The sequence below is a fragment of the Planococcus citri genome, chromosome 1, assembly GCF_950023065.1.
Source record: "Planococcus citri chromosome 1, ihPlaCitr1.1, whole genome shotgun sequence".
Taxonomy (NCBI): domain Eukaryota; kingdom Metazoa; phylum Arthropoda; class Insecta; order Hemiptera; family Pseudococcidae; genus Planococcus; species Planococcus citri.
In genome coordinates, this window is record NC_088677.1 from 3,917,840 (window position 1) to 3,942,223 (window position 24,384).

General features: G+C 34.2%; 1 protein-coding gene across 3 annotated transcripts in view; it reads right to left on the bottom strand.

The window, feature by feature from the left end:
• LOC135845430 (uncharacterized) overlaps nt 1–24,384 on the bottom strand; it is a 517,543-nt gene that overhangs the window by 14,772 nt on the left and 478,387 nt on the right. For all 3 annotated transcript variants that reach the window (XM_065363986.1, XM_065363977.1, XM_065363995.1), the window contains one exon: nt 15,580–15,748. In XM_065363986.1, the coding sequence (XP_065220058.1) occupies nt 15,580–15,748 (169 nt within the window). The remainder of the gene's footprint in view (nt 1–15,579; nt 15,749–24,384) is intronic.

The following is a 24,384-nucleotide window of genomic DNA, read 5'->3' on the forward strand; positions in this document are numbered from 1 at the left end:
ATGTTACTGCTAAAAAAAATTGATTTTTCAAACAATTTGTCACTCATGATGGGTCAAGTTTTTGAATTTTGGTAAGATTTGTTGAACATGTAGGTATGGTACCTATTGGATTTGAAAAAGATTTTGTTGAAATTTTTGAAAATTTAAATTTAAATCGAAATTTGTATTTTCTGCAAATACTGATTTTGAGTTAGATTTCTGAACAATTTTTGGGTAATAATTGCCTACTCTTGGTAACTTTTTGTAAGTTTGACTTGCGATATTTTCATTTTGAAGGATTTTGTTGACCAAGCATTGTGGAAACGTGTTTAAAATGAGAAGACTGTGAAAATTATAACTGAATCGCTCTGACCTCAATTTGAATATTTTTGGTAAGTATTTTTTTATTCAGAGAGCGCATGATTACAATATAAGCTAACTTCAGTAGATGAGCGTGTTGACAACCTTATGAACACGTTTTCTAGGGTGAAATTCGACGCTTAACATGTTTTGTTCTATACATTTTTCTCATATTTTGCATAATTTTACAAAAAAACGCGAAAAACGCGTATTTTTCAGGGTTTTTTGCAAATATGAGCCTTTTGCAGACAAAATTTCAATTTCATGGATCAGTAGGAAGAAAGTACTAGTAAAAAGACACATTTTGGCGAAAACAGTTTTTGTGTAGTACCCTTCAGTTCGGAGCTGTGGCGCTTCAAAGTTTTCTTTTGTCAATTTTACCCCCACCACTACGATAAAATTTTTTGAAAAAAATCGTGTTGAAAGGCCCAGGCTTTCCCTACACATTTCGCGTGGTACCAAAATTTTATCCCCACCACTCATGGATACCGAATTTTTCGCGCAAAAAACGCGTTTTTTGGCTATACTGACCAAGGGGGGTGGGTTGGGGGGCGGAAATTCCAGTCGAAAATTTTTATTGGAGGTACCCAACAATAATCCATCATGATTTTCCAAATCTGAGAACAGGGCCATTTCACCTATCTTAACCAGGAATACCCTTTACAGCACTCTTTACTCAAAAGTAAGGGAATTTTGTGAAAGGTTACTTGTAACAGATTTTTCCATTTCTCATTATGAAAAAATTCACCTTCACTTTGCTCAGGCAATTCTTTTGCTGGTTGGTTTTGTCATAAATTGCCAAATTCCTATAAAGTCTTGCATTTTATCAACTTATGAGTTATGAGTATTGAGTATCATTGATAAATCTCGCTTTTTAGCGCTAAAATGTTTCGCTTTTTTGGTAAAAATGGTTAAGAAGCCCTGCCTTTTACTGAAATTGTTGTGGAAGGCTGGTTTTCTCAGTTTTCTGTCAAAAGTATGAAAAAGTCTCGCTTTTAGCCTAAATTTCCAAGAATTTTCTTTTTTTTTCTTTTGGGCAAAGGATGCTAAGAATTGTGTTGTTATTTGCATCCGAAAACTTCCACTCTTTTCCAATAATAGTTCTAATGTGTCGTTTTTCCCCAGAAATTGCTTAAAAAATTGTTTTATTTGCCAAAATTGTTGAAAGTGTCATATTCATTGCGAGAAATTGCAAAAATTCCCATTTTTTGGTCTGAAAATTCCAAAAAAATTGCATTTTTTTCTCGGCAAAAATTGGACATACATATACAACAATGTCATCAAAATACCAGATAACATTACGTAATTTCTTCAATATGCGATGTAGAAAACAATTGAATTCGGCCGGAGCTGTTTTGATACCAAATGATAGACGATTGACCTTGAAAGTATTGGATGGCGTGGTGATTGTCTGGATTTCACTCAATTTGTCATCTACCATGAGATGTTAATAAGCTTTGAATGAATCCAAAAGACAGAAATACTTCGCACTGCGCAGTTTATGCAGAGTTTCTTCGATTTTATTGATTGGAAAATGTGCATCTTTTAGAACTTTGTTTACACTGATTCTATAGTCGACACATAAACAAACGCTTCCATCTGCTTTCAAAATTATAACTAGTGGCGAACCCCAATCACTCGTCTCTGTTTTAGTGATAATACTGGCAGCTTCTAATTCATTGAGTTGCTTTTAGTGCTTTTTGCTGAAATTAAACAAGTTTTTATCAAGTTTCATTCTTAGATTTTAATTAAAAACAAAAAGTTCTAGTTTTTTTTTGAATTAAAAATATATTTCCTATGTTTTGCCACTTTTTTGGTCACTTTTTGGTTGCTTTTTTGAGCGTTTTAGGTTGCTGAAGTAGGAGCCTTGGAATTTCAAAAAACTATTGATTAAATTTCAGTAATGTTGATATTGAAAAAATATATTTCTTTATGATGTTGTCCTCGTCCCTTTTGTGGAATTGTACATTTTCCATAGATTTTGCCCTCACTTTGCTTGGGTCATTCAACAATGAAAATACAAAGAGATTAACAGATGAACAGATGAAAGGATGAAAGGACAAAAGGACAAAAAGACCAACAAAAAAAAAACTCGACAGATGGAAAGACACCTAGAAAGACAGAAAGACTGAATGAAAGAACGATTTAATAAAAACATAAAATACCTACAATAAAATGAAATTTCAGTAAGTATTCTGTTCAGTTCATCATTTGTTTCAAGTTCCAATGAAAGATGTTTGAGGGTTCAAATAGAAGTTTTAAAAAGTTTTTGAAAAATGATGTTCTTCCATTGTGCCCATGCTTGATTGCGAATTATTACCTAATACAATTTCTGTTCTTTTAACAGAATACCTCTCTTTTTAAAAACTTTGATACCATCGATTGAGCTCAGCACGTTAAATTCTTGATTTTTTCCCACTAAAAAAACAAAAAAAAGTTTCCCATCAAGTTTAAGTAAGGGCTACTCTATTGAGCACACAGTCACGCTTGAAAAAAAAAGGGCACAACTGTGGATCTATTAATAATATTTGAAGCTCATGATGTTCAAAAAAATTTGACCCCCTCCCCCCACACCTGATCGCATGTGTAATTCATTTTTAAAGAATCTGGAAAATTGAAGTGGAAAAGTCAGGGAAAATCATTTCCAGAAATGAGTGGACACCATGAAATTTTTGAACTTTGGGGGTAAGTATTTAGTTGGAGGGTCGACATTTTCAGGAATTTATAATAATTTGTTTACAGTAGGGAAAGTATCACTTTTTCTACAAAAGTTGCCAAGAAAATAAGTAGGTATGTGTATTTTTTTGTCAATTATTGCTAACAAATTTTTGCTTTTCAATTCTGTTACCAACATGTTCTGATATGGTTGTCTGTTGCTTGCGTTGTTAAAAGTAGGTATCCCTACTTCAGTGCCTTTTACATTATTCGCCTATCTGTTGTTTGTTATCTCTTGATACATTCATGTTCGGATAAAACGACAGGTGTGATTTATTTTTAACTTCAAAACGAGGCCAGTCTCACTGGTACTGAGTACAGAGACAGACCAGATGTGTCATACTCTTCAGCATTAAAAAATGACACCTTCCCATCTGCTGACCAAGCAATTATTTTCCCATTCATTGATGGAGTCCCAATCCAGTACTATACCAGAAAAATGATTGGAGTAATAGGTAGTAACATTCTTCCCTGTGCAAAGATATCAAACAATCATGTACGTATGTAGAAATTGCAGAACATTTTCTCTCAAATGGTGGTGAAATTGAAATTGATTGTAAGCCCATCAAAGCCAGATGGTATAGGCAAGAAGCAAGAAAGAAATGACAAAAAAATTATCATATCCAATGTACCACCACATGTGCCCCATGATGAGATAACCAAAATAATAATTTCACATGGAATCACTCCGTCTTCCAAAATAAAGTTTTTGAGACTGTCACAAGAGGAGGATTTTACAGATATCTTATCAGAACGCCGATTTGTGTACATTCCTGCAGAAGATGCTATCAAATTACCTTATTCTGAGCTCATTAAACACAATGAAGCTGAATATAGGGTATTCTACAACGATGCTGTTGTCAAATGCTTCATCTGTCACCAATCTGGACATACCTCACAATCATGTGAATTTAGCAAGGAACCTCCTGCCAATGATCTTGAAATCACTCCGCAACAAACACTTCCTTTTTTGCAAAAAATTGACAAAAAATCGTGTATTTTGGCAACATTGTTTGAAATGTTCTCAGAAAGCCCTGTCTTTTGCTTAGTAGAAGCCTAGTTTTCTGCCAGAAATAGCAAAAAGTCGCGACTTGCGTTTTTTCACAAAAATTGTTCGCGTTTTTTTTTGCAAAAAATTCTAAAAAGTCTCACTCCTTTCTAAAAGGGTTCCTTGATGTGTCGTTTTTTTTGACAGAACTTAGTACCTAGGTAGGTACCAATAATTTTGATTTTTTCCCTCAATTTTTGGTCCAAATTCGACTTATTATATAAATTTACTGTAAGTATAAATATGAATTTTTATATGTAGGTACCTGAAATTTTGGCTTACTATTTTTACATCATCTTTCGATTTAGTTTTGTTTGATTCAGAATTTTTTCTACCAGATGGCACACCTCTCTTCTTGGAATAAATTGTTTTTCAATCTTCTTTGTATTGGGGGGAGGGGGGGATTTGATCGAGCCCAGAAAAAACTATGGCCAAGTAATTTCATTTTCACAAATCTGACAATGAGAAAAACTGTTTTTCCCCAAATTCGCCCACATCTGCTTTTAAATTTTCATCGATAATTTTGAAAATCTTATCGCAATTTTCTTAAAAAGAAAATCTTTACATATGTAGTACGTTTTAACAATTTAAAGTTTACCTCCACTCGAATTTTAAGGAAAATTTTGCAATTGCCATCAATTTTGTTGTTGTTAAGTTTTATCGGCTGTTGAAAGAAAAAAAAAACATCAGCCACTTCTCTATCGTTCTTTACTTACATGAAATTCTGCTGAAAAGTTATATCCAACGAGTAGGTATATTTCGGAGCTCCTAACTATTGAAGTGAAAATGAATGAATGGCACTTTTTCAAATTGCTTTATCAGATATACATAGATACGAATTGCATACCTACTTATTTAGTAAATTTTACACCAATTTTTATTCTTCTTTAGGATGTACGGTACCAGTACCTTACTGTATAGTGGAATTTTTTTTTTGTTTTTTCCGTTGGGAGCCCAACGAAGGTTTTTTTCTTGAAAAGGGGGTTATGTAGAACAATAATTCTAATGTAAAAATGAGGTGTTTCTAACAAATTTCCCCTGCTTTTGATTTATATTATTCTCATGTTTTGTTTTTTTCAATTTTGGGGGTGCTCCTTTCTAGGAGGCCAATATGGTGTGAAGGATTGGCGGAAGTTTTTTTTTTTTTTTGAAAAGGAATATGCTTTGAAAAATTCCAACACACAAACAAAAAATTTTGATGATTTTTTTCAACGGGAGAATGGGGGGTGGGGAGGTGGAGGCGACTACCGGCACCACTTTTTTTTTTATAGGGGGAAAATAACAAATAGGGATTATTTTCTCACTCGAGGTTACAATTTTGGGTAGTGAGACGTGGGAAATTCCAACTTTGCAAAATAAGGTAGGTATATACCTACATCTAATGTACGTAGGTGTAAGATACAGATAATAAAGGCGCGAAAATCGATTCACAGACGTATAAGATGTGCTTACTGCTGACAATTAAACGAGTGAAAAAGTGTGAATGTATGTATCGTGTTATTCGCTTCCTTTTTTTTTGAGCAGGCAGTGCTGTAATAAGTAATGCGTACAGAGTACCTACATTATGAAGATGATAATAGCAGAATGGAGGAGATGCTTATGCCTGAACCAAGTAGGTATAAAGTTAATAAATTGCCTGCTCGTCGAACAGCAGCAACGAGCACGTAGGTATTACAAGAGCACGTTACCCTTACGTATGTCGATTACCAACGCCGTGGAAAAGTGTAGGTAGATAGCGATGCTGGTAGTCGTTGAATTTCTGACGTATCAAAATGAAATATTGCTACATCTGACATTCGTTTTTAAAAACAAACAGACGGAGCTGCGGAGAGAGAAGCTCGTGCATGGAGACTGGAGAGAGTCCAGAGAGTGGATGAGGACGACATCCACATCGTCGAGTATCCCTATTCCCTTTTTATTTGTCGAAAGGGATGAAAAGGATGATGACGCGACGGGGTGCGAGTAGCGAGTACCTACAACTAAATGAGACGAGGAAAATACGTAAAAAGAAATAGGTGTAAGTGTGTAAGGTACATTTCGCAGTTGGGATACGAGCTATATTTAAAAATGAACGCGGCAACGAATTGTTTGAGAGATTTGCAGAATAAAACAACAGATTTATGGAAGGTAAAGAAAAGAGGATACGTATGTACTCGTACTATACGCCAAGCTTTTCCTTTTCCTGTATACATATAGGTATAGTATAAATGTCAAGAAAGTTGCAACCATATCACGTTCATCGCTTCAATATGCGCCGTTATCGAATTAACTTACTCGAGGATTACTATACGTGTACCTACCTACTCGTACTATTATTCCGCGTATTTATACATAGACATACTATACGCTCATTGCTCAAGCACACATTATACGTACGTATTCGTTCTCGTATACTATACGACAACAGAGTGACACATACATACACAGCAGAGAAAAACGAATCGCACAAAAGATACCGATAAAAATAGGTTACAAACGTTTTTCTTCATTTCGCCGGGGAATTTTAGTCTCTCACTCTGTACGTGTAGTTGCCCTTGCTTCTTTAAAGGATTTCATCTTTTCACGATGGTTCGATTTTTCAACGACGAAATTACATTCATCGCCGTCCTTAGAGATTTGCTGCTAACTTAATAACTGAAACCAGAAGGACCGAATTTAATTCGTATACATTTTGCGCTTTGCTAAATGAACGTCACCGTCGCCGTTGCCACCGCATCTACACAACTCCGGAGCTCCAGACCTCTTTTTCTTTGCTTATATTTATTTTCTTTTGCGGCGATGCGAAATACCACGCTAGACTTCCACTCATTTTACCCCTTATATTCTCGTTGTATACTTGCTCTCACACTCACAGTCAAATGCATCGTATCGTATCGTGTTTTCGTTTCATTTTTCCGTGTCACATAGGCTTACCTACCAGTATAGGTCTAGGTGCCTGGTTATCAAATCGTCGATGAATCAATAGAGAACGCACCTCGTTAGTTAATTTGGCAACATCGATTTCGTAACTATTTTTATTTAACGCATGATTGATATCTTCGATGAAGCATTAAACTCGATAGCATACGTCAAAAAACGAAGAAAAATGTGTGGTCTGTACGAACACCCTGGCCCTATGAAAAATCTTCTAATAAAATCGAACCTCGAACCTCCTAATTTTCGATTGAATTACGTCAAAAATGCACCGCCCCCCCCCCCAACCTAGGAAAGGACAGTAGATGAACTAATAATCGGAAATGTTTCCAATCTTTATGGAACTCACCCAAAATTTTAGCTTGGATGTAAAACCACACCGAAATAGTTTTTGAGCTGACCCCCCCCCCCCAATTTCAAAATCTCGGTTCTTCGAAGGGAGTGGTCCAACAATTTTCAAACAAAAACTAGGTGCGTGTATGAAATTTTCTCCAAAAAAATTTTCATATTAGGGGGTTTTGGAAAGAGGGGGGAGAGGGGTGAAAATGTCAAAAATTCATAGAAAAAAACAGGGCGGCGACCCTCTGTGAAATTTTTTCAGAAATTCAATTACATCCTAATAGTCCGGCATATTGCACCTCGGGAGTAATAGGTAAGGTTACATTTCAAAAAGAATTGATTTTGATGTTTTTGCATTTTTGGGGTTTGTATGACCCCCCTTAACCAAAAATAACACTTTGAGTTGGACTATATTACAAGTTGTTTGGAGTTACATATAAGGGTACCTACATCTCAAAAAACTTCACCTTTTTTGAACAAATTTCGTACATACAAAGTGTTAACAAACAGTTTTGATTATTTTGAATGTTTTTCAGTTATAAATAGTTACAAGGAGTGCATTTTTTATTGGTTCGTACCAAATGGAAATTTTTTTAAAAAATTGATCACTTTTCAGAAAAATGAATTTGCATATATAATGAAATTTTAGTTGTTTGAGAAAAACTCATAAACTAAGCACTCTAGAAAAAAACTAACGACATTATGTCGATTGGAAATTTAATTCTCTACAATTTTGTTATCATGAAATTTTTCTTGGACGCTATTTTTCGCCTCCAGATCACTTTTTATGAAAGGTTCTAACTCAAAATGTTTTCCAAACATTGAAATATTTCCTCTTTAAGATTTTATTTTTCAAAATGTTCTTATGCTAAATGAAGGTACGATACCAGATCTTCAAAATCAGGTGCTATTCATACCTTACAATTAATTATAAGTTGATAAAAATAATGAATCAAGTTTTAAAAAAACAGAAAATCGCTCTCCTGTAAAATTTCACTTTTTTGAGATGCAGACTTATTACTCCCGAGGTGCGATATGACAATAGAAGTAATTGCACCCCCCCCGCCGATTCTGCGAGACAACTTTTTTCTTAAAGGTGACATCCTAAGGAACATTTTAAAGCAAACTTGCCAAAAAAATTGACCTTACTTACAAAATGGCGGACATTTTGATTGACAGGTCAGCCGAAATCGCAGATTTTGCGTTTTAACACAGGACTTGCATCAACTTTTTCAAACTTTACAAAAGTAGATCGAAAGATGATGCTAAAATTTATCACCTGTCAAAATTTCAAGTGCTAAAGTGCGTTTTTCGAATTTTGGTGAATTTTTAAAAATTGAATTCAGGCCAAAAATGAGGGAAAAAATCAAAATTTTACCAAATTGACCGAGAAAGCTGAAATTTGGGATATACCCTATTTTCGACATGCCAAATCGATCGGAAATGGTTTCAATCCGTTTTGAGCAGTTCTGGAGCCTCCGGCAGATTTTTGAAACTCGAAATTCCCACAAAATTCCATCAAATTGGAGTTATAAAGCTAAAATTTATTCTAAAAGCTAATTTAAATACGCTACGAAGTACTGCAGGTGAATTTCAAGTCGTTTTGGATCCTCCAGCGACTTTTTGAAAACTCCTGAAACCTCCAACAGATTTTTGAAACTTTGAATTTTTACAAAATTTTATCAAATGGAGGTGGAAAGCTGAAATTTACGCTGTACTCCAATTTTAACACCTTCTGAAGACGACTTCAGGTGGGTTCAAGTAATTTTAGGGACACCAGCGACTTTTTTTGAAAATTACCGGAGCCTCCAGCAGATTTTTGAAAATTTGAATTTTCACAAAATTTCATAAAATGGAGATGGAAAGCCGAAATTTACTCTACACTCCAATTTTAACACCCTCTAAAAACGACTTCTGGTGGATTTCAAGTCATTTTAGGGTCACCAGCGACTTTGTTTGAAAATTACTGGAGCCTCCAGCAGATTTTTGAAACTTGAAATTTCCCCAGCATTAATTATCAAATGGAGTTGGCAAGCTGAAATTTACTTCGCAGACTACATGGTGGTTTCAAATGGTTTTGAAGCTTCCAGCTACTTTTAGGAAATTTCAATTTTCCAAAAAAACGTCATACAGCCTTTCAAAAAGTTGCTTGAGGCTCCAAAACGACTGTAAATTCACCAGCAGACAACTTCGTAGCGTATTGAAATTGGTTTGCAGAATGAATTTCGACTCTCCATCTCCATTTTATGAAATTTTGTGAAAGTTTAAAGTTTCAAAAATCTGCTGGAGGCTCCTGTAATTTTCAAAAAAAGTCGCTGGTGGCCCTAAAATTACTTGAACCCACCTGAAGTCGTCTTCAGAGGGTGTTAAAATTGGAGTGTAGAGTAGATTTCAGCTTTCCATCTCCATTAGATGAAATTTTGTGAAAATTTAAAGTTTCAAAAATCTGCTGGAGGCTCCAGTAATTTTCAAACAAAGTCGCTGGTGACCCTAAAATGACTTGAAATTCACCTGCAGTATTTCGTAGCGTATTGAAATTAGTTTTTAGAATAAATTTTAGCTTTACAACTCCAATTTCATGGAATTTTGTGGGAATTTCGTGTGGCAATCAGCAATTACTCTGCATTTCAAAATAGAAGCATGAAATTTTGCTTGAAGCACAAGTACTCCAAAACAAAAGCTTCATAGAAGGGGTCGAAGTAAGCGGGGTCAGTCCCCCCATTTTTCAAAATTTTGTCATCTATCCGTTTTTGGAATCATTTTGAGTCGGTAGAGGTCATTAAACGATGAAAAATTGCGCATAGCGGAGGTCCTTGGAATTTTGTTTGCGGGTAGGAGGCGCATTTATTGTAAATTTTTTCAATTATAGTAACAATTATTTGATAACTTATGCTATTTCGTTTTACAATTTTTAAAATAAATTTATCATAATCTGAAATTTTTTGCATCACAAAAGTGTCAATATCTTCCTTCTTTGAAAATAATTTCACTGAAAATAAAGCAACGAAGTTTCTTCAAAACGACCTATTTTTTTCAAATTTTGAAATGGCAGACTTTAACTTATCATACAGGGTGCCCTGAAATATCGAGTATGTACCCCTAAAAAAGTTTTCTTCTGAAATACTTGTGAACGATAATAATGATAGCACATGATTGGTTGTTGGACTGGAGAGATAACATTCCACCAATCATAATATGCATCTATTTCACGTTGCCAACCTATATTTTTAATGAAAAACGTTCTTAGGGGTACTCGATATTTCTGGGCACCCTGTAGTGAAAGTTTTATTTTGAACTTCGTAAGACCCTAATCATTTTTTTTTAAGCCCCAAAAACCGATTCTCTCCTAGTTGAACTAGTCTCGAAATATGAGCTTTCAAAGTCTGGCAGCATCTTAAATGGAATTGACGAACACTCTCCTCTCCTCTCCCTCCTTCTCTTTGATTTTTGGAATGGGAACACTAAAGCATATTCACTGGACCATCTAATTTCAAGAAACACGAACAACTCATGCGAAATCGGAATACCGGAATGCATTTTTAGCTGGAATTAATATGTGGAAAAAATGAAATCGCGTATTTACGGCAAACTGGTTAGGCAATTTTATTAACATCTTTAAAAGTTTTCACGCAATACAGATTTGAAGGCAAAACGATACCACATTATTATGTTGGACGACTACAAACGATTTTGATCCGAAATTACGTCGGACTACCTAGCCGTATTTTCAAAATGCACACTTTTTACCGAAAGGGACATGGCACCCTCCTCCCCACAATTTTGAAAAAATAATGAAAAAAAATCGAATCCTTTATTTTCAACGATGCTTTAAGATGAATTTGATTCACTATTTTTATATTATATGACATTTTGAAATGTACTGTTTTTGAAATGGAAACTCTTGATGAGGAAACAACCCCCCCCCCCGCCCCCAAATTTGTCTCAAAATTCAAAAAAATGAAGTGAGGAGTGTGATATATCGAATGATACGTTTTTCATAATGCTAAACTCGAATATGATCTCGTTTTTTCGATTTGAATTCACCTATGTATTCATAACCCCCCTCCCCTCGCCACCACAAAAATGGGCAACAATTTCAAAAAATAAAGTGAGGAGTGTGGCATATCAAATGACATGTTTTTGAATGAGCTTGACAAGAATATGATCTTAGTTTTTCGATTTGCCCTCTCCCAAGGTACCCATCAACCCCCTTCCCTCAAATTTGGGTCAAATTTTCGAAAAAATAAAATTAGTAGTGTGACATATCAAATGATAGGTTTTTGAAAGTGCTAAAAACGTTGGTTCTTTGATTGCACTCCATCTAAAGTCCCCAGTAAGCCCCCTTTCCACATAAGGCTAAAATTGGAAAAATAATCCCTGTGCTGTGACGTATCGAATTCTATGTTTTTGAAGGTGCTGAATGCGAATATGGCCTTAATTTTACGATTAGACTCTTCCAACCTTTCCCTCCTCTCTCTATAACTAATGAGGTCTTTATATTTGAAGAAATGAAGCATAGAAATGATCTAACTCATTCAATTCTATCAAAGAGCGGCACGGTAGTGCCGCCCCCCCCCCGCCCTCCCGTTCCGAGATTTCCATGGAAATCCGCGGAAAAGGCCGAGATTATCCGATATACGGCCGAGCGTGCATGCTTATATATTCTGTAATCATTTAGAAATTTATTTAAAAAATTATGTATCTTGTAAATGGTATGGTTTTAATGAAAATTGAAATTGTACCTAGGCTTATTTTCACGAGCTCTATCTAGGTACACCAAAACCAATATTGTATGTTGAATAGTTCTTTAGATACGAAATCACATTTTGCATTTACTCTAAATTTATTGTAGAATTTTTAGTAAGCGGTTTTATGGCAAAACTGCTGAACGGATTTTGATGAAATTTTGAATACTGTTATGAATCGTCTCAATGAAGGCATTGTCGTCGAGAAAATTCTAAAATTCTCAATTTTCACTCTTTTTTCCCCTTTTTGACCCCCTAAAAATGTTAAAAATTTCCTGAAAATAACAAAAGGCACTAGTCCTATACTCAAAGTACCTATGTTTAAAATTTCAGCTTTCTACAGCTTGTAGCTTTCTCTGTAGCCTTGTCCAAAGAATACATTTCGTATGAAATCAGTGTTGTTTTATTTGTAATTAAAATATCTCTACAACATTTGCTGAATCTACCCCCTTGCTAGGCATTTGATTAAAAATTGAAATAAATCTATAGGGAATTTCATTATCTTAAGATTAAATATACTGTATTGGTATAGCTGAAAATTCACTGTGCAATTTTCCGACTTTTTGAATAATTATGTTTATTCTATTATTAATTTTGAAACGATCGTTTATTCATAAACGATGATTCAGCTGACTAGAAGTTTATTTTACACCTCGTCTCGTGTTGAAATTTACTCTATACACTCCAATTTTAACACCCTCTGAAGACGACTTCAGGTGGGTTCAAATCACTTATTGTTTTTTTAGTCTAGTCAGTTGTCAAATGTTACTTATTATTTTTTTTGTTTTTTGTTAAATTTGTTCATTTTATTGAGATGAATCAGAAAGTGAAATCTAACCGTAAAGTAGTTTACAAAAATACGCCGAAAAGTGTCCATTGGATTGAAAAAAATCAAAAAATCGATTATCCGACTTTTCCCACAAAATTTCACGAAAATGGATTTGGAAAGCTCCAATTTATTTGAAAAAATATGCATAAACACCTTTTTTAGGGGTGCCTAAAGTGGGGGGCTTCAAAAAAAGGGTTCAAAATTACGAATATGCAGGGAGCCTAATTAAACTTTTTCATCTGGATAGTTGATTGTATACCTCAAAACGTTACGTTTGGCGCAAATCGCTGGTTTCTAGCTTTCCAGGGGTTCCCAAAATATCGAAATTACGAAAAATGGGAAAATTGGATTTTTGAGTACCGGAAAATTTTATTGAGCTCAAAATTTGGTAGGATGGAGGTCTTTCAGATACTAATAAACTGTAAAAAGCTTTTTAGCGGGGTTCAAAGGGGTAGGTTCAAAATGGTGGTTCCAAAATTTTCCAAAAATCAAAACCCCCCAATTTCTGCTCCCGAGGGTCGAAAATAAAAAAATCACCTCGCATAACGTTTATAGGGTTCAAAAAGATATTTTACGCTATAAAAGGTTTTTGAAATTGATTGTCAGTGGTTCCCAAAGTTCTTTTCTTATTCACAACTTTGGGAACCCCTGGAGCCCAAAAAATTGTCGTTTTGGGTTAACTGACCACGGATTCGTATTTGGGACATTTATTACAACATTTGAAGAGTGGTTGAGTCGATAACTGTCCGGGCCCAAAAAACGGCCTTATCGAGACTCCTCCTTTTGTAAAAATTTCTCATTCAACCTACGAATAAGACAAAACTGCCCCCTTAAATCAAAAAAATAAAATAAAATAGAAAAAATTGAAGCACTTCAATGTTTTCTTTTCTCTATTCTGAAAAAATCTAAATATCAACACAAGGGCCTTTATCCTAAAACCAGTTCCATATAATATATAACAAAATATAGAAATATGAATCAGTAGGTAATGTGAATTTGAGAAACTATAAAACAAAATATAGGAATATGAATGTGTAGGTAATGTGAATATGAGAATTGGGTTATCAGATGCATTAAAAAAATTATCTGATATCCGCAAAAAATCTTTGGCAAAGAATTCTAACCCCCCGCCCTCCCTCCAAGGAAAGTTATTACAATTATGAAAATAGAGGTTGGAAATGAAAAATTATTTTAAATAAAATTAATAATAATAGTATCAAAATTTATTGATATAAATAGAGTAAATCCCCGCCATTCAATACATTACTGCATAATTTAAGTATGAATGTACCTACATTTTGAAAATGTGGTTCAGTTAAAAAACAATTGTAAAAATGATGCATTAAGTAACTGTCAATGGAGATAAGATATTTTAGAGATGAAAAATTATTGAAAAAAATAATGATAATTAAAGTAACAAAATTTAATGATATAGATAGAGTAAATCCCCGCCATTCAAAATATTATTCAATGATTTGAGTATGAATCAAGATTTTGAAAATGAAGTTTGAAGAAAATGAAATATTTTATATAATTTGACTGAGAAATGCATATGATTGAAAATGGTAATGCTTTAAGAAATTTGCAGTAATATTCTCTTGGCAAAAAAAAGGGCGGACAAAACCTTTTTCTAAATTTTTTTTACTCATCATAATAAATTGCTTCCCTTTCATTATGAATTATAATTTAAGAAATTTGTGGTTTTGTCCGCCCTTTTTTTTGCCAAGAGAATATTACTGCAAATTTCTTAAAGCATTACCATTTTCAATCATATGCATTTCTCAGTCAAATTATATAAAATATTTCATTTTCTTCAAACTTCATTTTCAAAATCTTGATTCATACTCAAATCATTGAATAATATTTTGAATGGCGGGGATTTACTCTATCTATATCATTAAATTTTGTTACTTTAATTATCATTATTTTTTTCAATAATTTTTCATCTCTAAAATATCTTATCTCCATTGACAGTTACTTAATGCATCATTTTTACAATTGTTTTTTAACTGAACCACATTTTCAAAATGTAGGTACATTCATACTTAAATTATGCAGTAATGTATTGAATGGCGGGGATTTACTCTATTTATATCAATAAATTTTGATACTATTATTATTAATTTTATTTAAAATAATTTTTCATTTCCAACCTCTATTTTCATAATTGTAATAACTTTCCTTGGAGGGAGGGCGGGGGGTTAGAATTCTTTGCCAAAGATTTTTTGCGGATTAACTAATTCGCAATGTGTTATTCGTTGTTTCAGGTGAGTACGAATTATTTCAAAATTCCTAAGCAAGATTCCAGATAAATTGAGTATGGTTTCGTGTTCGAGTTCTATGTTGGCGGATTTGGGGTGATGTTTTTTTTTAGGTTTCTTGAAAATGATTTTTTTTTAAAATTCAAATTTAATTCAGGTCTGACTAAAAAATTAATAACCTTATTAGAAGTATTCGTTAAAAATTCATCACCACTGAAAAGATTGGCTACTCGTTAGGTATTATTTTCAGCATCCAATATTTTAAAAGTCGATTACGACCCACGACTCAAAACTTTCGAGACGTACTGTACCATTTTTCACGCTTTCATGCGCAACAATATGAATGTACCTGGGTGGTGGTCGTTTGATAAGCGTTTTATTTATACTTACCAAGCTGGGCGGAAGTGAAATTTTCCACGTCGGCGACTTGTACGGCGGTGGTGGTATCAGAGGTGGATTGCGAATTGGTACTGGGTGGTTGTTTGGTGGCGCATTGCCAGTAACAGAACATATCGCCGTCCACACATAAACAGTAATCGCATTCGTTTTGTCTTTCTATCTGCAACATTCGTATAATAATCGAAATTATTGTACTGTAATCGTCGTATAGTAATGTAGTACGAAAGCTACAATATTGTACTGTAAGTAAGTCTAGACTTTATAGACTAAGTATGGTCGTATGACATTAGTAGGTCGGTATCATTACATTACATACAATACAAGCTGCAATGTATTGTTATCGATAAGGGTATCGTACTACGTGTTACACACATTACGAGATGAACTTGTATGTACTCGTAGAGACCTAATATCTGCTATATATATACGCGAATTAAGTTGTAACAATCCATCGTTATATTGTTCTCTTCGTTCGATACAGCTTATTGTCTTTAAAAGCGGTTTATTTACGCAGATCAAACCGAACTATAAATTTATCACCCATTCTCATCCTTCAGATTAGTATACGAGTAGGTACTTGACTGTGCGCTAAATTCGCGTGCACAACGTGAACAGGATTATGTAGTACGTGTCACGTGTCGAGCAACGATTAAAATAAGCCTCAACATTGTTATGATTAACTTTGCCAACGCCGCGTTAACCGCTGTAAATCTGCAATTTTACGCGAAAAGAACTTGTTTCCTCAGATTACCAGAGGTATTCAGTTGATCGGATCTAATCTCCTTGTAAGTAATCTGGTGTACCTAATTTCTCTTCGATTCTGCCAATAATGGTTCGAGTTTTTTTTTTAGTGTGCTTAACACAGTATTGGTCTCAGAGAAGTAATTTTATTAGGACCTGAATGATCTCTTAAACTATCCAACCAATAGATTAGTTTTTTCTTTTAATTTCCATGTGTAATTATTGCCGAGTAATTGAAATTTTAGTGCATTATTTTGATGCATAATTTCGTAAAAAAAAAAGAGAGAAAAGGGACCTGGGATCGAGATGAAAAGATAAGGTAGGGTTGTAAATTTCGAAATAGATGAATGAAAAAGATAAGGATTTAGAAATGTTCTAACATCTCACAGCAGCTGTGGTTGGAGAATACACCAGGTGGTTACTGGTAACAAAGTTAAAGATTTAGAAATGTTCTAAAATCTGTTACAATATAAAAGGTGGTCTAAACAACTGGTCCGACAAAAAAAAATTGAACGCCAGGAAAATAAATTAAATCACAAATTCGTACATTTGCGCAACAGATAAAAAATTGGACGACAGTTTTCTCCACCTACTTTTTTCTGAGGTTCGGATTCTCAAAAGTTGAATGCGAATTGTAATTTTTTCCACATTTTATATTCACTTTTGCAAAAAAAAAAAAGAGTCAATCTGACAAGAAAAACCTGGAGATGGGGGGGGGGGGGTGTTGACTAAAATAAAAATTTGCCAACTGGTGTGAGAAAAAAATACCAATTTCGCAGAATAAAATGAGGAGTTTTTAAGATAAAATACAATAATAAAAGACGAAATGACAAATTTTACCAATTGATATAATACTCACATCAAGTTAGGTTCATTAAAAAATTGTTATTTTCATTTCTGAATTTATGGAAGTTTAAAACTGGTATTTTTTTAGTTTAGAGATAAGAATTAGCCCCAGTGAAGCAAGTGCAGAAGATTTCAAAAATTCGGCTTTCTTTTGAAAAGTTGAACTATTTCAAAATTTGTTCATGAAAAATCAAGACTTTTTGGCAATATTTTGGCAGCAAGGTAAGGATTTTGGCAATTTTTGATGAAAAAGTCAATTCTAGGAAAAATAAAATGAGACTGGATCCACGAATAGAAGTGATGAACAAATAAAAACAAGGAAAAAATAGAATTTGAGCCAAAGTAAAAATAATGAGGTAAAATTGCCAATAGCCGCCACATATTCGGACTTTATTCACTTATTTTGCCTGCTGTTTTCTACCTGATGAATATTTTTGAATGGGGATGGTATCATAAGTACTTGAAGTTCCAGTCTTGTGTAACATGTAGAGCTGCTGTTTTCATTAAAATGTGAATTTTTGTATTATTCAATTTTTTTTTCAAAATATTGCTTTTTTTACCCAATTTCCGCCACCCCAAAATTTCAGTTTTCCAATTACCACCACCCCAATTTCCGCTACTTATAAATTCTGAACTGAGTAAAAATTGATTATTTAAATACTTTGGAAATGAAAAAAATTGTTTTCAAGCAATTGTGTCACGTTGCCACAAGTCAATGTTAAAAAAAATGAAATTTTGGCTTTAAAATAAGATCATAACAGTAATTTTTAAGATCACATTTCAGTTCAAAATAGTACCAAAATTGAAAAATGAGACAGGGGGTGTCACCTGGAGGATGGAGGGTGCAATTGCCTTTCTTAAGTGGGTGGAATTGTGAAATAAGATACCTATACATATAAAAACTGGCTCATTTTTGCTTTCTGATCCAATTTTTTCAAAAAAAAAAAAAAACACCCCAGTTTCCCGCACAACAATTGTCGACATCGACATTTACATCGACATATGATGGAAAAGTGATCAATTAATTATTTAGTAGGAATCTTCTGTCCATACAAAAGCCAGGTAAATGAAAATTTTCAAAATTTTCTCATCATTTCTGATACCTTGACATGCCATCTTGACATGTAGATGTAAAATTCAATGCTCGAAATTTACATCTACAACTATGTCGACCAATTTTTCAGAATTAAAATTTCTGTTTTAGTGTTTAAAATTTTAGTAAACATTCAAAAATATGATCTTGTTCAATGTGGAAAACAAATTTTTTAGGGAATTGATGAAATTATTCACTTTTCCGCAGTTAGGAGTTGTAGATGATATGATGTTGATATTGTGGATGTATTTGTAGATGTCAAATTTCACATCAACATTAACATCGACATGTCGACATGAAAATGGATTAGTTTAGTACTCTTAGATAAAGTATTGCACCATCTTTGATATAAGGAATTTCTGTTCTACTCTTTGATTATACAGACCTTTTTGTCTGTACGTCTTTGGAAGTGGACTTTGCATCGATGCTGTTTTCAGCACTAGCAATAGCCACATCAGAGGAAATAATTTTTGGGGAAAAAATTAAAAATTTTTAAACTCAAATTCTATAACTTAACAAAGCAGGAGGTCGACATAAATTTCAATGTGAATGTTGATCCATCCACATCCGTCACTTTTGGATGCCCCATGTCGATGTGAATTTCGACCCTGTGTGGAGCCAATTGTCGACACGAATGTAGATCAACATCAGTCGACAATTACATCGACAATTAGCTCGACACAGGGTCGAAATTCACATCGACATGTGGCATCCAAAAGTGACGGATGTGGATGGGTCGACATTCACATCAAAATTAGCATGGTCATTGTTGTACGGGTTCTGGCACTTTATGCCAAATACTCTTACATGGTTCACATTCCACCCTACTTCAATGAAGTGAACCTTTACCTAGTGCTACACAGGTAGGCACTAGCGATTTACTGCCTCGATACCTACTCTTTGGTAATAGGACATGAATTAGATATAAATATGGAATGCATGATAAGATACATATCGCACCTCGGGAGTTATAAGGTCACATCTCAAAAAAGTGAAATTTTACAGGAGAGTGATTTTCTTTTTTTTTAAAACTTGATTCATTATTTTCATCAACTTATAATCAATTGTGAGGAATGAATAGCATGTCATTTTGAAGATTGGGTATCCTACCTTTATTTAGCATAAGAATATTTTGAAAAATAAAATCTTAAAGAGGAAATATTTCAATGTTTGGAAAACATTTTGAGTTATAACCTTTCATAAAAAGTGATCTGGAGGCGAAAAAAAACGTCCAAAAAAATTTTCATGATAACAAAATTGTAGAGAATTGAATTTCCAATCGACACAATGTCGTTAGTTTTTTTCTAGAGTGCTTAGTTTTTGAGTTTTCCCCAAAAAACTAAAATTTTAATACATATATATGCAAATTAATTTTTCTGAAAAATGTTCTATTTTAAAAATGTTTTGTTTTGGAACAAACCTACAAAAAATACACTCCTTGTGATTATTTTACATCTTAAAAACGTTCAACACTATCGAAACTGGTTTCTGACACTTTGTATGTGCAAATTTTACTCAAAGAAAGAGGAGTTTTTTGAGATGTGACCTTATACCTAACTCCAAACAACTTGCAATGTTGTAGAAATTTTGAGTTAGGCCCTTTGCATTTTTTACATGATCTAAGCAGCATACCCGACTCAAAGTGTTATTTTTGGTTGCAGGGGGTCATGCAAACCCCAAAAATGCAAAAACATCAAAATCGATTTTTTTTGAGATGTGACCTTATAACTCCCGACCCAGTTGACCACATGCTAGCAAAAAGCTAGCGTTTTATTCGCGTTTTGATAAGTTGCTAGCAATTTACTCGCTTTTTGTGGCCAGCAATAATTGTCTCGCTAAAAGTAAGCGATTTTCTTGCAGTTTTTCACTAGCAAATTCAATTCTAGCAATTTTCGAGCTGTTTTCCAGCGACTCTCAGCTAGCTTTTACTTCACTTTAACTTGCTCGCCTTATGCTAGCGTATTACTGACGGATTCTTGCTCGCAATTCTATGCTAGGACAGTTTAAGCAATATTCTCGCATATCTCAGCTAGCTTTTACTTCACTTCATACATGCTCGCCTGATGCTAGCGTATCACTGATGGATACTTGCTTGCAATTCTATGCCAAGAAAGTTCAAGCAATATTCTCGCATATCTCAGCTAGCTTTTGCCTCACTCTATACCTGCTCGCTTAATGCCAGCGTATCACTGACTAATATGTACCTGCTCACAGTTTTATGATAGGAAACTTCAGGTAATATTCTTGCATCTCTGAGCTAGCATTTACTTAGCCATCTGGCTCTAGAAAAATGTAAGCATATCTCTAGTTTCTGCATCTGGTGATTTGGCGTTTTCTTTGTACATAGTCAAATGATAGGAACGTGCTACCAGATCTTACGCATTTCTCACCAATAAACCTTTTTCTGCGTTACTTATAATTGTAGCAAAATGCGAGCAAGTATCTTTTCCATCCCTCAGCATGCATACAAAAATCATTAAAAATATTCCTGCATATGACAATAGGAGTAATTGCACCACCCCCCCCCCGGATGATCTTCCGGGGCAACTTTTTTCTTAAAGGGGACAGCAAAATTTCATCAAATGGACATGGAAAGCTGTAATTTACTCTACACTCCAATTTTAACACCTTCTGAAGACGACTTCAGGTGGGTTCAAGTCATTTTAGAGCCTCCAGTAGGCTTTTGAAACTTGAAATTCCCACAACATTAATTTATCAATTGGAGTTGGCAAGCTGAAATTTACTTCGCAGGTTTCAAATGGTTTTGAAGCTTCCAGCTACTTTTAGGAAATTCCAATTTTCCAAAAAACGCCATACAACCTTCGAAAAGTCGCTGGAGGCTCCAAAACGACTTGAAATCCACAAGCAGTCGACTTCGTAGCGTATTAAAATTAGTTTGCAGAATAAATTTCGACTCTCCATCTCATTGTCAGTTTGATAAAATTTTGTGAAAATTTAAAGTTTCAAAAATCTGCTGGCGGCTTCAGGAATTTTCAAAGAGTCGCTGGAGGCTCCAAAACGACTTGAAATTCACCTGCAGTACTTCGTAGCGTATTGAAATTAGTTTTCAGAATAAATTTGAGCTTTACAACTTCAATTTGAGTTTCAAAAATCTGCTGGAGGCTCCAGAACTGCTCAAAATAAGTTGAAACCGTTTCCCATCGATTTGGCATGTCGAAAATAGGGTATATCCCAAATTTCAGGTTTCTTGGTCAATTTGGTAAAATTTTGATTTTTTCTCACATTTTGGCCAAAATTTGATTTTTGAAAATTCACCAAAAATCGAAAAAGGTACTTTACCACTTGAAATTTTGACAGGTGATGAATTTTTGCATGATCTTTCGATCTACGTTTGTAAGGTTTGAAAAATTTCGTGCACGTCCTATGTTGAAACGCAAAATCTGCGATTTCGGCTGACCTTTCAATCAAAATGGCCGCCATTTTGTAAGTAAGGCCAATTTTTTTCAGCAAGTTTGCTTTAAAATGTTCCTTAGGATGTCCCCTTTAAGGAAAAAGTTGTCCCGGAGAATCGGCAGGGGGTGCAATTACTCCCATTGCCGTGGACTAAAATGTTGTTCAAATGTTTTTGAAATTTTTCATTTTCATGGTTTGTTTGATACTTTATTTTCAAATTTTAAATTTTGACAATTTTTCTATTTAAAAAAAAAAAAACTTCATTTTTTATTTAATAAAGAGATTTTTCAACCTAAACGCTAGCATAATGCTAGCGAATTGCTAGCGTCGATCTCTCTCATGGTATAGTTTGCTACTCTTAGATAAAGTGTGTCATCAAGTTGAATATAAGCTCAAGGTGGTATCTTGTTGAAAAGTAAGAAGAGTGACATCACTCTTCTTATACTATCCCAAGATGCTAGCGTTATGCTAGCTCTGAGCTGGGACAGTCGCCTAATTTTTGGAATTTCCTGGAAAACTACCACCTGTTAAAGGTAAACACCCAGAATTTTTAAAAATTAACTAATAGTAATTACTTTACTGATCAAAGTTTTTCTACGCTAGCAAAATGCTAGCTTCTTGCTAGCATAATTTGCGCTAGCGTAAATGGTGCCGGAATATGAGACACTTTTTGCAAAAATTGCTAGCAAATCAGTCGCGATTTAGTCGCATGTACCTAGCAGAATGCAGAGCAAAGTGCCAACAAAATGCTAGCTTTTTGCTAGCTTTGTGCCGGCTACGTGCTAGCTATTTGTGCGCAATTCTGCTACTCTAATGCGACCTAATCGCAACTGATTTGCTAGCATTTTTTTAAAAAAGTGTCTCAAATTCCGGCACCATTTACGCTAGCACAAAATTTGCTAGCATTTGGTCAACTGGGGAGGTGCGACATATAGAAATAACTCAGTCAATTATATTTCACCAGCTTCATTGATTCAGCACTTACAATAGAAATATAATCTTTGTGTGGTTATGTAATACTGAAGTATATACAATTTAGATAAATAGGAATGAATACTAGGTATTCTAGATAATGTTCAGAATGTACCACCCAGGGATGAAGGGCATGGTCAACGAATAAGGCAGGTCCATTGTCCATGACTCTACTTGGAACTTTTCAAGAAGGATGATAATTAACGTAACACCTGAGCCACCTTGAACTTCATGTATTTATTTTGAATCCCAATTATTGTCTTGAGTCCGAGACTCAAGAGTAAAAAAAATGAAAAAATGAAATTTTTTTTGCGATAAAATGAATTAAATGACATTAATTATGAAGGAAATAAAATGTCCAATCTTTTTCTCCATGTTTTATTCAACAAGGTAAAAATTACAATAAACAGGTATAACAACTTTGGTACAAAAAACCAAACTTAGAAACTAAAATTTTGGGCTTTTCACGCTGTAAGTGACAATTATATTTATGCAATAGATCACAAGTGAATAGTTCATGTTATGTAAATATGATGTCCATAAAGACAAGGCTCCACACCTTGACTTGTCTTATCTTCACAGATAGGCAGGGTTGAGAGAACAACAAAATTTTGTTCCCGTTCTGTGTTCCCGACATTCCTGAAGCCAAATGAACCATGAATGATCTTTCCTTCCTTCTCACAATCCTTTGTAGAATTTGTTCTTTCGTTCCCATTATCGTTCTCCTGTGACATTTTTGTTCTTTGTTCTCATTCCCATCATTCGTTCCCACTTTTTTTAATGCAATTTAAGGTAAAAAATACACAATTTTTTTTTAAAAAAAAAGGTAAACAAAACGTGCATATGCTTTCAATTGCAATTTTTTTACATTATACATCATTAAACAAACGTCAAATAGGTATTATCGATTTGCCTTTGCTAAAAAATTCAGCATTTATAAATTATAACAACAATCAAGTCACTTTTTTTTGACAGATTTATACTCAAAAAGTTGTCTGCAACAAAAACTAAGGAGAGAACGAGAACGCCATTCAAATAAACTAAGGGAATGGTTCTTGTTCTTCTGTTCCAAAATAGATTCATTCTTTGTTCGTTCTTTCGTTCTGTGTTCTTTTCAAAAAGGTTTCAAAACGTTTGTTCTTTTGTTCGTTCTCAGGAAAAAAATAGCTGTTCTTTTGTTCTTCATTCTTGTTCTCTGTTCATTCTCTCAACCCTGCAGATAGGAAGCCTGACATAGACCTATCTTGGTGAACGGATGAAATACCCATGCTATGCATGGTGAGTGCGTGGATGACTGAAGTGTGGCTCGGAGCTCTCACAACACGTTTGTCAAGAGAGAACAAATCCACCAGATGGCGCTTTTATGTAACTAAACTGCCAGAATGCGCTTTTACTTAACTAATATGAGAAACAACTGAATACAGAACAATTTTCTGTCACCTAAGTGATAGAAAATGCGGCAATTCTTCCCTTTATAAGTTTAGCAATATTTGCTTGAAAAATCCTGAAAATAATGTTTAACACCACAAAAAGTGCTGAAAAATTCAATCAAATTATTTGAAACCACCAAATCAGAAAAATTGCTCAAAATTGACCGTTATAATTTAACATTTCACAGTTACTTAGAGGAAATGCAAATACATAGATTGATCTGAAATTTTGTAATTTGAAGGATATAACTCTGAAAAATAATTTGTAATTTAGTATCTAACAATGAGAGTTCCAAAAAG